Raw genomic sequence first — 10911 nt, 5'->3', positions numbered from 1 at the left:
TTAATAAAACAAACGAATGTTGTTTTGTGAAGTGTTTTTGCCTTTCACTCGCATTTTAAACACATAGATTGTTTTGAAAGAAGTGAATATTTTTTATATTTCTTTCCTTCTGTGAGGACAATAAAAAAAAGAAAGAATATTTAACATTCAAATTCTTTTTATTCGTTATGATGGAGCAGCTTGCCAACTCTACTACCTATGAGGGAGGTGCACGTGGATAATTAATAGAAAAGATCTTCTGTTTTTTTTGTAAACGCCTTTGGAAAGTATGTTGAATACCAAGTTGGGGAAGTAGATTACTAATTTAAAGTGCTTCTTTTCCATTCATTATCGAAATATCATCGAAACAAAGTAAATTAACTCCAACCGTAGTTCTTCAGACTAGCTTACGTCGAATGAATTCCACGTCGTCCTTGTGAACACCATTAGCTTCCATGTATTTGAGCAGCTGTGCTATAGCTGTGAAAAAGAGAGAAAATACAAATAGTAAAGTGTTTTCCAAAACCATAACGTTTGTTCATCCATACCGTCGCGATCCTTTTCGTCCATCATTAGTGACAGTATGCCGATCGATTCGTTTTGCACTATTTCTTTTAGAACGGTCGCTACCTCGATCCGGTCGGGAATGAATCGTTTCTGCAGGATGTGCAGTAGCTCGCTAAGCATTTCATTTGAGAGGCTGGCACCGAATAAATTACGCAACGATGGTGTGTTGCTAAGCAACTGCACGGGAAGGTGAAACGAGAAAGTTTGGTGATTAAAAGCTCAAATGAAACGTTGCGCCGGTTCTTACCGTTAAGTACTGATATCTTAAATCTTCATCCAATCCACTCCAGGTGGTGTAAAATTGAGCACTTGTCTTTGGAATGCCGGGAACCGTGGTTGGTGGCCGCATCGTTTGGATCACAGAGGGAGCGGTAACCGGTTTTGGATGCTTTTCATTTGAATCCTTGAAAAAAAAAAGAAACAACGTGATAAAAAGAGAACCACCTTCCTCGAGCACATTTTCTTATACAAACCTGACTTCCTTTTTCTGCTTTCTTTTGGCTCGATTGCACCTGTTCGACCTTTTTTGTGGAATTATCCTTCAGCTCTTGTGTGCTGCTGCTGCTGCTTGTTTCCGCTTTCTTTGACACCGTTGCTGTCGCTGAGGTCGTTTTATTGTTGGTTGGTGCCGTAAATGGTTTCTTCTGCTCGGTTGGCGTGGTAGGCGGTGAGAAAAGATTGCGCAGCTTCTTCGAGTTTGCCGGGAACAAATGTTCCAGGTTGGTTGGTTCTTCCGGTTCGATCAATCGCTCGCCCGTGTTATTGTTGAATATTTTATCGATCGCTGCATCCGGAATGGGTTTACACTTTGACGGAAGTTTTTTGCTCGTATCGACGGTCACAACCGGGCAGGGCGTCAGTTCTTTGATCGTGATACGTGTGAGCGGTTTTTTCGATCGCAGATGTGGTGGCTTTTGCACGAACTTTATCAACTTAGCATTTTTCTTGATTTCACTCCAAACAAACGCTTGTTTGGCGGGTTGTTCAGTTTTAACCAACCGCTCCAACCGTAACAGATCCTTCTCGGCCGTCCCTTTTTGCTTTTCATCCTTTGCCAGTTCGATAAACTTGCGACAGTCTTCGACCGCACTCTGGTAAGCGCCACGAAGCTCACGCACCTGCATTCGACGATAGTACGGGCGGAAGTAGGTTTCATCCAGCTGAATTGCTTTGTTACAATCGGCCAAGCATTTGTCGTAATCTTTCAAATTCCAATAGCACAAGCTGCGATTCGTGTAATAGATGGCTTCCTCGCCAAAGAGAGAGATTGCTTTCGTGTAGCTACGTTCGGCTTTTTCAAAGTCTTTTCTTGCAAGATGCTTGTTACCAAGCTCTTTGTATTTGTCGGCTTCCTGCTTGACTAGAGCCAGTGTTGGATCCATTTTCGCCGGCTTGGCACTAATCTTGCCGGAAGAAGATGATGTCTTTTGGGAAGCTTCGAGTCGCTTCTCGATTCTAGCTAAATCTCGCTTAGCAGTGTTCAATTCATTCTCTTCCTGCGAAAGGCGCAATATCTGGCGACATTCGGTGGCAGCTTTTTCGTTCTCGCCCAATCGCTCGTACGCTTGCATCCGGCGGTAGTATGCCTTTATGTAGTTGGGATCTTTGGCGATTGCTGTGCTACAATCCGCCAGACAATCGTCGAACAGGTCCAAGTTCATATAGCACAGCGCACGGTTGCTGTAGTATGCCGCATTATCGCCGTACGTTTCAATGGCCTGGCTGTACAGTTCTATCGCTTCCTGGTAGTTTCCGAGCTTGCACTGCTTATTGCCTCTCTCCTTGAGCATCTCGGCATCGGCCAATATTTTTTTGTTCACAGCTGCAATTGTGCGTTTTTGTTTGAGTTAATTAAAAGAAGTTACAATAAAATCTTCAAATAATGTGAACTTACTTTCACTCTCTGCCTGATCCTGCTTTTCGCCACTCGCTTTGTCCTCGGAGAATTTGCTCATCGCCCTCACATCGCTTCGCACGGGTGGTAATGTTTTATTCTGCAAAAATACGAACCGATACTCAGTACAATGCAACGTTATGGGACAAATTTGCTTATGATTTTGTGTCAACATTTGTCCCACTAGTAACAATTGGTTAAGAATTGCGTTCCTCACTAACCTCACTATTGTCCACTGGTGGAGCCATGGCAGTAGTTGTAGTTTTCATCCGTTCTTCCCACTCGTACAGCTCTTTGATTGATTTCTGTAGCTGTTCACACTTGTTACGCACTAGCAGCTGCGATTCTATGGTGTCCATTTTGGCGAAAGTGTATGTTACTAAATTTGCTTTTCGTTGCTGAAAGTGATGGAAGCGATTTTTGCAATCTTTTGTTTATTGAGAAACCAAACACAGTAGAATCTCAGCAAACCAAACTGTCAAACTTCGGCTAAGGCTGGAAAACTTGTTCGTGCTGACTTCGTGCTGGTGTAGAAGAAATGTGACACATGGTATAATTTTATGCCAGCGTGAATTTTTGAATTATCGGTTAGAAATTTATGCCTGAGCTATAAAATGAGTTTCCTTTACGTATTTGTATGAAGTAAATGCACTCAAAAACGGTTTTGGTAATTGCGTTGGTAGCTGATAAAGCTGTTTCATTTAAAATCTACGAAATGATGTTATCGCTTTGCAAGAAGCACAAATGGAGTCTTGAAAAAATAGGTTTTAGTCTCGATTTGAGTTTTGGCTCATCTAATGTTCGTAAAAGCGTTGATTGATTGATTGATTGCGTGAAATTGCGTTTTATACGTTTCATCACGTGATAAGAGCCTAGAATCATTTTTAACTTACTGAAATCTTCTGAAAAATTTTGCGTTTCTGTCAAACCATTATATTCTGACTGTTCTTCAGTAGATTTGTGTATTTAGTTATAGGTATTTGCAGTTTTAAAATTAGAAAATTGAATCAAAAGAAAAGTACGAAATCTATCAAATTTCAAGGTTACATCACCATTACAAAATGTACTGAAAATAGCCACAGTCGCGAATATAAAGCCCTTGCGCGAAATGGCTTTATGAGTGTGATGATGTTTTGATAAACTTTATCACACACAATCGTTCGCTAAATCACTCTTCAAATAATATGCTTGAGCGAGTCCCAATAGAATCGTTTGATTGGACCCTACACGCACACACTGCCAAACAGCATGCGCACAGCTGGCATTCCAGATGATAACGCTCTCATAAATACGTGTCAGTTCAGTTGCTTTCGCTTTGCTCCAGCACAGTCGTACGACGTCGGAGGCAGCAAGCAGTACTCCCCGGGATAACGAGCGTAATATTGCGGTGCGATAATCAGTGAAACAGCTGGCAAAAGAAGTGTGGCCTAGTGAATCGTTTCCGCCGACGCACCTTGCATTGACCGGCCGGTACTTTACGCAAAAACCCGTTTGCACTTGTCGTGTGCGTTTGCAAGTGCGAGCATTGTTTGTTTACATATCGCCACGTTTGATCGGGAGCGCGTTCTTCCAACAGCGAAATCGTTTCGTTCGGGCCGAGTTCATTGTGCGGTTCGTGTACGTGCTCACGACGATGACGAGCGATCGGAGCGACCTCTGTGTGAAAGTACTGGAAGCTGTACCCAATTGCGCGCGCTTGTCTCGGCTGTTGGAATGTTTTTCAAATGAATTTGCACGTGCTCCGAGCTTCATTGTGCGGTGCAGTGGAAGGTAGTGGGATGTGTTCCTGTCCTGGTCATGTCTGCTCTTCTGCCGCTTAACATGGGCTGATTTTTCGTTTTGGATTAATTTTTTTCAGAGTGAACATTATTGGTGAGCATGTGGATTACTGTGGATATCCCGTGTTTCCGATGGCCATCGAACAGACGATCCTGTTGGCGGTGGCTCCCTCGGACGACAATCTACTGCACATCAAGAATGCTGACAACAACTTCAAGCCATACAAATGCAATGTGCTCACTTTTAGGTAAACTAATGTTTTTACAATATATCGTCCTCTTTTGAAAGGAACTTACTCGACAATTTATCACTTTCCAGCATTGATGTCCCCACTGTTGGTGGACCTAACTGGTATCAGTACGTGTTGTGCGGCGTAAAAGGAATATTGGAAAACAGCACCATACCGCATGAGGCTCCCCGTGGCATGATGATCATGCTTTCAGGCAACATTCCCCCAGCTTCGGGACTTTCTAGCTCGAGTGCTATCGTTAGTGCCACAGTTCTTGGGACAGCATACATGCACAATGTGAGTGCTTGATTACAAAACCACGTCACGAGTTACAGCATCAATTTTCTTCCATTACAGGCCACACTGAACAAACAAACTCTGGCCACCATTTCAGCCGAATGCGAAAAGTTCATCGGTACACAGGGTGGCGGAATGGATCAGGCCATTGCATACCTGGCACAGGAAGGATGCGCTCAGCTGATTGAGTGGAATCCGCTTCGAGCTACTCCGATTCAACTGCCCGCAAATGGCGTGTTTGTCATTGCCAACAGCTTGTCCGAAGCGAACAAGGCGGCCACTTCCGATTTCAACCAGCGTGTCGTGGAGTGTAGACTTGCTAGTCGGTAAGTTTGAATGGATATTTGTTGTGTCCATCTCGTAACATGATATGTGCCCTTATCACCATGTAGACTGCTGGCGAAACAGATGAAATTGAACTGGCGCGATCTGAGCCGTTTCGCCGATCTGCAGAAGGCGCTTGGCTATTCTCTGGAGCAGATGGAAGCTCTTGTGAATGGCAATCTGGGGCTGAATGTGTACACTCGGACGGATTTACTAAAGTTGCTGGAAGTAACAGAGGAGGACTTTACGAATAATCTACTCACGCCAAACACACGCCATTCGCAGACATTCAAACTCAGGCAGCGTGCGTTACATGTTTTGCAAGGTAAGCCGTTCGTTTGTTGAGTTGACATGCCGTTAATATTTTCTTCCTTGTTTCAGAGTCACTTCGGGTACAACAGTTTATAGAAACTGCTCGAACCAATCCAGACGACAGCATTTCGCGCATGAAATCGCTCATGAAACAGTCGCATGAATCGTTGCGCACACTTTACGAATGTTCGCATGAAAACTTGGATCGCATCGTCCAAATATCGGATCAACTGGGCGTAGGAACGCGTCTTACTGGAGCTGGGTAAGTGTGCACGAGACGAGCGTATATTTTGAGGACCATTTGTGTGACTCATTTTTTGCTCGTAGATGGGGCGGATGCGTTGTGGCACTCTGTGACGGTGTGGAGGAAAGTGAACGCTTTGTCGTGGCACTGAAAACGGAATTCTATGCCAACATTCCCAAGGCACAAACGTGCGAAATTGGAACCTTGTGCTTTACCACCAGCCCACAAAGAGGAGCCGAAATTTATTTGATCGAGAAACAAAACAACATTTTGAACCCAACTGCTTAAGGTATAGATCAGGGGTCTCCAACCTAGGGCGCTCCGAGCGATCCCAAGATTGGCCCTCAGCTGTGGCTATTCCACTCAAAGCGGCCCACCATCTAAAAAGTTTGGAGGCCCCTGGTGTAGATGATGATAAAGATGTTAGGGATTATCCATCATCAAAATTTGGTATTTTTGACCCCCTATCGTAATAAAACGTAACGCTGAAAGCACCCTTCTTATACTAGAAAATTTTTTAGAATAGCATTTACACCCTTAAAACCCCCTTAAATTGAAAGTCCGTATAGACACATGATCCTAGTTCGTTACTTTCACCATTTCTATGTGAGTAAATTGCGGTTTTCAGTTATACAATAATTGTTTTACCTTCATGTTCTACTGTAATGGCTTGGTCAGTTAGTATACCTTGATAACTAATTTTACGATCATCCGTGTAGAAGTCGAGACCAAGACCCACATGGAAGAGTTAGACAATGACGATTTAAATTCTGCAAGAAAAATAAGAAATAGTCTTTAAATAGTTCAGACCTTAAATCCCCTTTCCCCCACCGCTCTACCAGTGTTACGTAATACTTTAATGATTGTTAGTTTAGTAAATTAAAGAATAGTAAATTTAGTTCTAATTTTTGGTTAGCCAAAAGCGTGAAGTATTTTCTCCTAATTTAGTTACCAAGCTGAATTAAGCCATGGCAAGCATTTTCGGTAAATCTTTCTTTCACGTGCCACGGCCACAAACAAGCATAATCTGCCATGTTAACTTTATTTTACTACATACTATGGTATCAGTGGCGGATTTAACGGTAGGCGGTGCCCGGCGATTTCCTAGGGGGAACCTCGAAGAACGGAAATGTGTATGAATGTTGGTAGCAGAAGAAAACCTTTCGTCTTGCCATGGGATACTTGCCCACAAGGTGTTATGGGAAAGTGGCCCCTTTTGCTAAGTAATTCATTGCCACATGATCTAACCAATTCCCTTTTTTAAAGCGTTTTCCTAGTAACCACTAATATAGTTAAGTTATTAAAAAATGTTTACAGGCGTACATTTTCCATGCCATAAATATAAGAATGGATTTAATCGAGAGAATCGAAAGGTTGTTGTTCTTTTTTTACGAAGCTTTTTTCATTCTGTCACTTCTCGTGGAGAGTGTGCGAAAGAACGAGATGCGTGGGATAAAAGATCGGGCGGCTGCTTCGTCACTCATAGTTGTGTAGGTGCGTCGTGATAACGAAGCCGAAGAGATAATGGTAATGAGCAAAGGAGAAATTGTGATCAGTAGCGATCGGACAGCGATACATGCGTGTAATGAAGAAAGAAGCTTTCGGGTATAGAGACAATTGTGCAAGCGTTGTTGCTTTTTCGTGCCAAAAAGTTATATCCTTTCGTTAGTACATACAGTTAGAATGGTTAGTGTGTCAAATTCGTGTGTTGTGGTGATGCAAAACAATGACAATTTTTGTTTGGTATGTGTAAAAATTGTTGCAAGCGTCGGCTTGGGTTTGCGTCGGCGTAGCCATTTTGTTGGTAAGCGCAGGTGGCTGTACAGTGTACACTAACGCGAGAGTGGACGAGAGAGTGTGGGCGAGTAAGCAAATTTAGGATCAACGCGTGCACGATGATTTGCGTATGTGTGTTGTGTAGTGTACTTTGGAGACGAGTTTTGCGTTATTTGTGCTTCAATTCGTGTATTGGAAAGTGTTACCGTTGTAGGCGCGTGTAGTGTTTAAAATGTGCCAAAGTGCAGTGTAAGTGTGTGAGTGAAAGAAAAATGCCAATGTGTATCGTTTATCCGTGGTAAGTTAATCCTACCGAAATTAAATTTATTTAATTTATGATTTTTGATTTATTATTATAATCTGACATAAAAATTATTTGCGCATTTAACATTTTCTTTCTAAACTTGCCCGTATCAGATAAGTTGTTCAGAGTTTCTCATTGGTTTCTCTGTTAAGAGATTGTCATATTTTAAGTACAATTAATACAAACTAAATAGAAATTATTGGCATTTTATTCATTATTTACTTATTGATACTATTTGAAACAAAACTAATGATAGATTGTACTATTAAGTGCTAACTTAAGGGATAATGGTTTATATTGCTTGTTCAATTGCGATTAATAAACATTGCTATCATATTAATTCTAATGGAAACATAATTATCCATTATAAAAAAATGATAAATTTATCTAATCCATCTTTGAACAGTGGTAGTTTTAAACTGAACACTTTTAATCAATCCCAAATGGTATTATAGATTGATAAAAATTCTAACGGCAACAGAACGTAAACTAAATTTAGTTATTAATTTGAACAGCAATTATCCCTTAGGCACTTGGGTTCAAAATGTTGTTTTGTTTCTCGATCAAATAAATTTCGGCTCCTCTTTGTGGGCTGGTGGTAAAGCACAAGCTTCCGATTTCGCATGTTTGTGCCTTGGGAATGTTGGAATAGAATTTCGTTTTCAGTGCCTCGACAAAGCGTTCACTTTCCTCCACACCGTCACAGAGTGCCACAACGCATCCGCCCCATCTACGAGCAAAAAATGAGTCACACAAATGGTCCTCAAAATATATGTTCCTCTCGTGCACACTTACCCAGCTCCAGTAAGACGCGTTCCTACGCCCAGTTGATCGGAGATTTCGACGATGCGATCCAAGTTTTCATGCGAACATTCGTAAAGCGTGCGTAACGATTCATGCGACTGTTTCATGAGGGATTTCATGCGCGAAATGCTGTCGTCTGGATAGGTTCGAGCAGTTTCTATAAACTGTTGTACCCGAAGTGATTCTGAAACAAGGAGGAGAGTATTAACAGGATATTAACTCAACAAACGAACGGCTTACCTTGCAAGACATGTAACGCACGCTGCCTGAGTTTGAATGTCTGTGAATGGCGCGTGTTTGGCGTGAGTAGATTATTCGTAAAGTCCTCCTCTGTTACTTCCAGCAACTTGAGCAAGTCCGCCCGAGTGTACACATTCAGACCCAGATTGCCATTCACAAGAGCTTCCATCTGCTCCAGAGAATAGCCAAGCGCCTTCTGCAGATCGGCGAAACGGCTCAGATCGCGCCAGTTCAATTTCATCTGCTTCGCCAGCAGTCTGCATGGTGATAAGGGCACATATCATGTTACGAGATGGACACAATAAATATCCTTTCAAACTTACCGACTAGCAAGCCTACACTCCACGACACGCTGGTTGAAATCGGAAGTGGCAGCCTTGTTCGCTTCGGACAAGCTGTTGGCAATGACAAACACGCCATTTGCGGGCAGTTGAACTGGAGTAGCTCGAAGCGGATTCCACTCAATCAGCTGAGCGCATCCTTCCTGTGCAAGGTATGCAATGGCCTGATCCATTCCGCCACCCTGTGTGCCGATGAACTTTTCGCACTCGGCTGAAATGGTGGCCAGAGTTTGTTTGTTCAGTGTGGCCTGTAATGGGAGAAAATTGATGCTGAACTCGTGATTAATGGGGTTTTGTCGTCAAGCACTCACATTGTGCATGTATGCTGTCCCAAGAACTGTGGCACTAACGATAGCACTCGAGCTGGAAAGTCCCGAAGCTGGGGGAATGTTGCCAGAAAGCATGATCATCATGCCACGGGGAGCCTCATGCGGTATGGTGCTGTTTTCCAATATTCCTTTTACGCCGCACAACACGTACTGATACCAGTTAGGTCCACCAACAGTGGGCACATCAATGCTGGAAAAAGATAAACTATCAAGCGAACTTCCTTGAAGGAAGAGGAGGATATATTGTAAAAGCTTTCGTTTACCTAAATGTGAGCACATTGCACTTGTATGGCTTGAAGTGGTTGTCAGCATTCTTGATGTGCAGTAGATTGTCGTCCGAGGGAGCCACCGCCAACAGGATCGTCTGTTCGATGGCCATCGGAAACACGGGATATCCACAGTAATCCACATGCTCACCAATAATGTTCACTCTGAAAAAAATAAATCAAAAATGGGAAATCAGTCCATGTTAAGCGGCAGAAGAGCATACATGACCCAGGACAGGACCAGATCTCACTACCTTCCACTGCACCGCACAATGAAGCTCGGAGCACGTGCAAATTCATTTGAAAAACATTCCAACAGCCGAGACAACCGCGCGCAATTGGGTACAGCTTCGAGTACTTGCACACAGAGGTCGCTCCGATCGCTCGTCATCGTCGTGAGCACGTGCACGAACCGCACAATGAACTCGGCCCGAATGAAACGATTTCGCTGTTGGAAGAACGCGCTCCCGATCAAACGTGGCGATATGTAAACAAACAATGCTCGCACTTGCAAACGCACACGACAAGTGCAAACGGGTTTTTGCGTAAAGTACCGGCCGGTCAATGCAAGGTGCGTCGGCGGAAACGGTTCACTAGGCCACACTTCTTTTGTCAGCTGTTTCACTTATTATCGCACCGCAATATTACGCTCGTTATCCCGGGGAGTTCTGCTTGCTGGCTCCGACGTCGTACGACTGTGCTGGAGCAAAGCGAAAGCAACTGAACTGACACGTATTTATGAGAGCGTTATCATCTGGAATGCCTGAGCTTGTGTGGTAGAGTGTGCGTGTACAGCAGGCAATCAAATGATAGAATTGGGGTCTTAACTCAAGCGTGGTAAAATCAAGAAGATAGTCCGTTGTCTGTTTTATAAATTTACAATCAAAACTGCATTAACGCGTGCAAGGGATTTAAACTGCAGTATGAAACAAAGAATAGGCTGATAAGTCTTAGAGAAAGGGAGAGCCCAGCTAGTGGAGATCAAATAGACTAGAAATGATGAAAAATTAAAAGACATATATTTGAACTTCATAACTTCACACAAAGAGACTTCCAGATTCTTATTTGGGAAACCGTTTTGACCTCCTTAAAGTGATTGCCTATCTGTGAATTGAAGTACTGCAACTATCTCTATAGTCAAGTACTTGTGCATGAAGAAGCAAAGACATGATTTGAACCGAGACGATTAATATGTTGTTGAAGTGTTCCTCTACTGATTGTACTGT

At 43.0% G+C, this 10911-nt stretch overlaps 3 protein-coding genes across 3 annotated transcripts; 1 reads left to right on the top strand and 2 right to left on the bottom strand.

The window, feature by feature from the left end:
* Window positions 1–139: 139 nt before the first annotated feature.
* Window positions 140–2934, bottom strand: LOC125767843 (RNA polymerase II-associated protein 3). The gene is made up of 6 exons (XM_049434764.1): window positions 2662–2934; window positions 2441–2540; window positions 1020–2368; window positions 794–949; window positions 528–723; window positions 140–459 (listed from the first exon to the last, which is right to left on the bottom strand). Exons 1-6 carry the CDS (start codon window positions 2797–2799, stop codon window positions 377–379), a joined length of 2022 nt encoding a protein of 673 aa, XP_049290721.1. The 5' UTR covers window positions 2800–2934; the 3' UTR covers window positions 140–376.
* Window positions 2935–3470: 536 nt separating this feature from the next.
* LOC125767848 (N-acetylgalactosamine kinase-like) lies at window positions 3471–6997 on the top strand. Its single transcript, XM_049434772.1, has 7 exons — window positions 3471–4210; window positions 4299–4466; window positions 4538–4745; window positions 4806–5071; window positions 5138–5394; window positions 5451–5643; window positions 5709–6997. The coding sequence occupies exons 1-7, from the start codon at window positions 4074–4076 to the stop codon at window positions 5911–5913; spliced, it is 1434 nt and encodes a 477-aa protein (XP_049290729.1). The 5' UTR covers window positions 3471–4073; the 3' UTR covers window positions 5914–6997.
* An 838-nt stretch (window positions 6998–7835) lies between these two features.
* Window positions 7836–10633, bottom strand: LOC125767849 (N-acetylgalactosamine kinase-like). Its single transcript, XM_049434773.1, has 7 exons — window positions 9940–10633; window positions 9683–9850; window positions 9402–9609; window positions 9073–9338; window positions 8750–9006; window positions 8501–8693; window positions 7836–8435 (listed from the first exon to the last, which is right to left on the bottom strand). The coding sequence occupies exons 1-7, from the start codon at window positions 10074–10076 to the stop codon at window positions 8231–8233; spliced, it is 1434 nt and encodes a 477-aa protein (XP_049290730.1). The 5' UTR covers window positions 10077–10633; the 3' UTR covers window positions 7836–8230.
* Window positions 10634–10911: the final 278 nt, after the last annotated feature.

Source organism: Anopheles funestus, chromosome 3RL (genome assembly GCF_943734845.2).
Source record: "Anopheles funestus chromosome 3RL, idAnoFuneDA-416_04, whole genome shotgun sequence".
NCBI classification, from domain to species: domain Eukaryota; kingdom Metazoa; phylum Arthropoda; class Insecta; order Diptera; family Culicidae; genus Anopheles; species Anopheles funestus.
This window is presented reverse-complemented; position numbering and strand designations above follow the sequence as displayed.

What these genes read in the sequence shown, in the direction of transcription:
- LOC125767843 (XM_049434764.1), bottom strand. Translation starts at nt 2,799, where the DNA reads ATGGACACCATAGAATCGCAGCTGCTAGTGCGTAACAAGTGTGAACAG. An exon ending in AAGCAGAAAAAGGAAGTCAG is followed by an intron (nt 950 to 1,019) that starts GTTTGTATAAGA and finishes TTTTTTTTCAAG; the next exon opens with GATTCAAATGAAAAGCATCC. An exon ending in TAAGATATCAGTACTTAACG is followed by an intron (nt 724 to 793) that starts GTAAGAACCGGC and finishes CTTCCCGTGCAG; the next exon opens with TTGCTTAGCAACACACCATC.
- LOC125767848 (XM_049434772.1), top strand. Translation starts at nt 4,074, where the DNA reads ATGACGAGCGATCGGAGCGACCTCTGTGTGAAAGTACTGGAAGCTGTA. An exon ending in ATTGTGCGGTGCAGTGGAAG is followed by an intron (nt 4,211 to 4,298) that starts GTAGTGGGATGT and finishes AATTTTTTTCAG; the next exon opens with AGTGAACATTATTGGTGAGC. An exon ending in GAGTGTAGACTTGCTAGTCG is followed by an intron (nt 5,072 to 5,137) that starts GTAAGTTTGAAT and finishes ATCACCATGTAG; the next exon opens with ACTGCTGGCGAAACAGATGA.
- LOC125767849 (XM_049434773.1), bottom strand. Translation starts at nt 10,076, where the DNA reads ATGACGAGCGATCGGAGCGACCTCTGTGTGCAAGTACTCGAAGCTGTA. An exon ending in TGCAATGTGCTCACATTTAG is followed by an intron (nt 9,610 to 9,682) that starts GTAAACGAAAGC and finishes ATCTTTTTCCAG; the next exon opens with CATTGATGTGCCCACTGTTG. An exon ending in TGCGTTACATGTCTTGCAAG is followed by an intron (nt 8,694 to 8,749) that starts GTAAGCCGTTCG and finishes TCCTTGTTTCAG; the next exon opens with AATCACTTCGGGTACAACAG.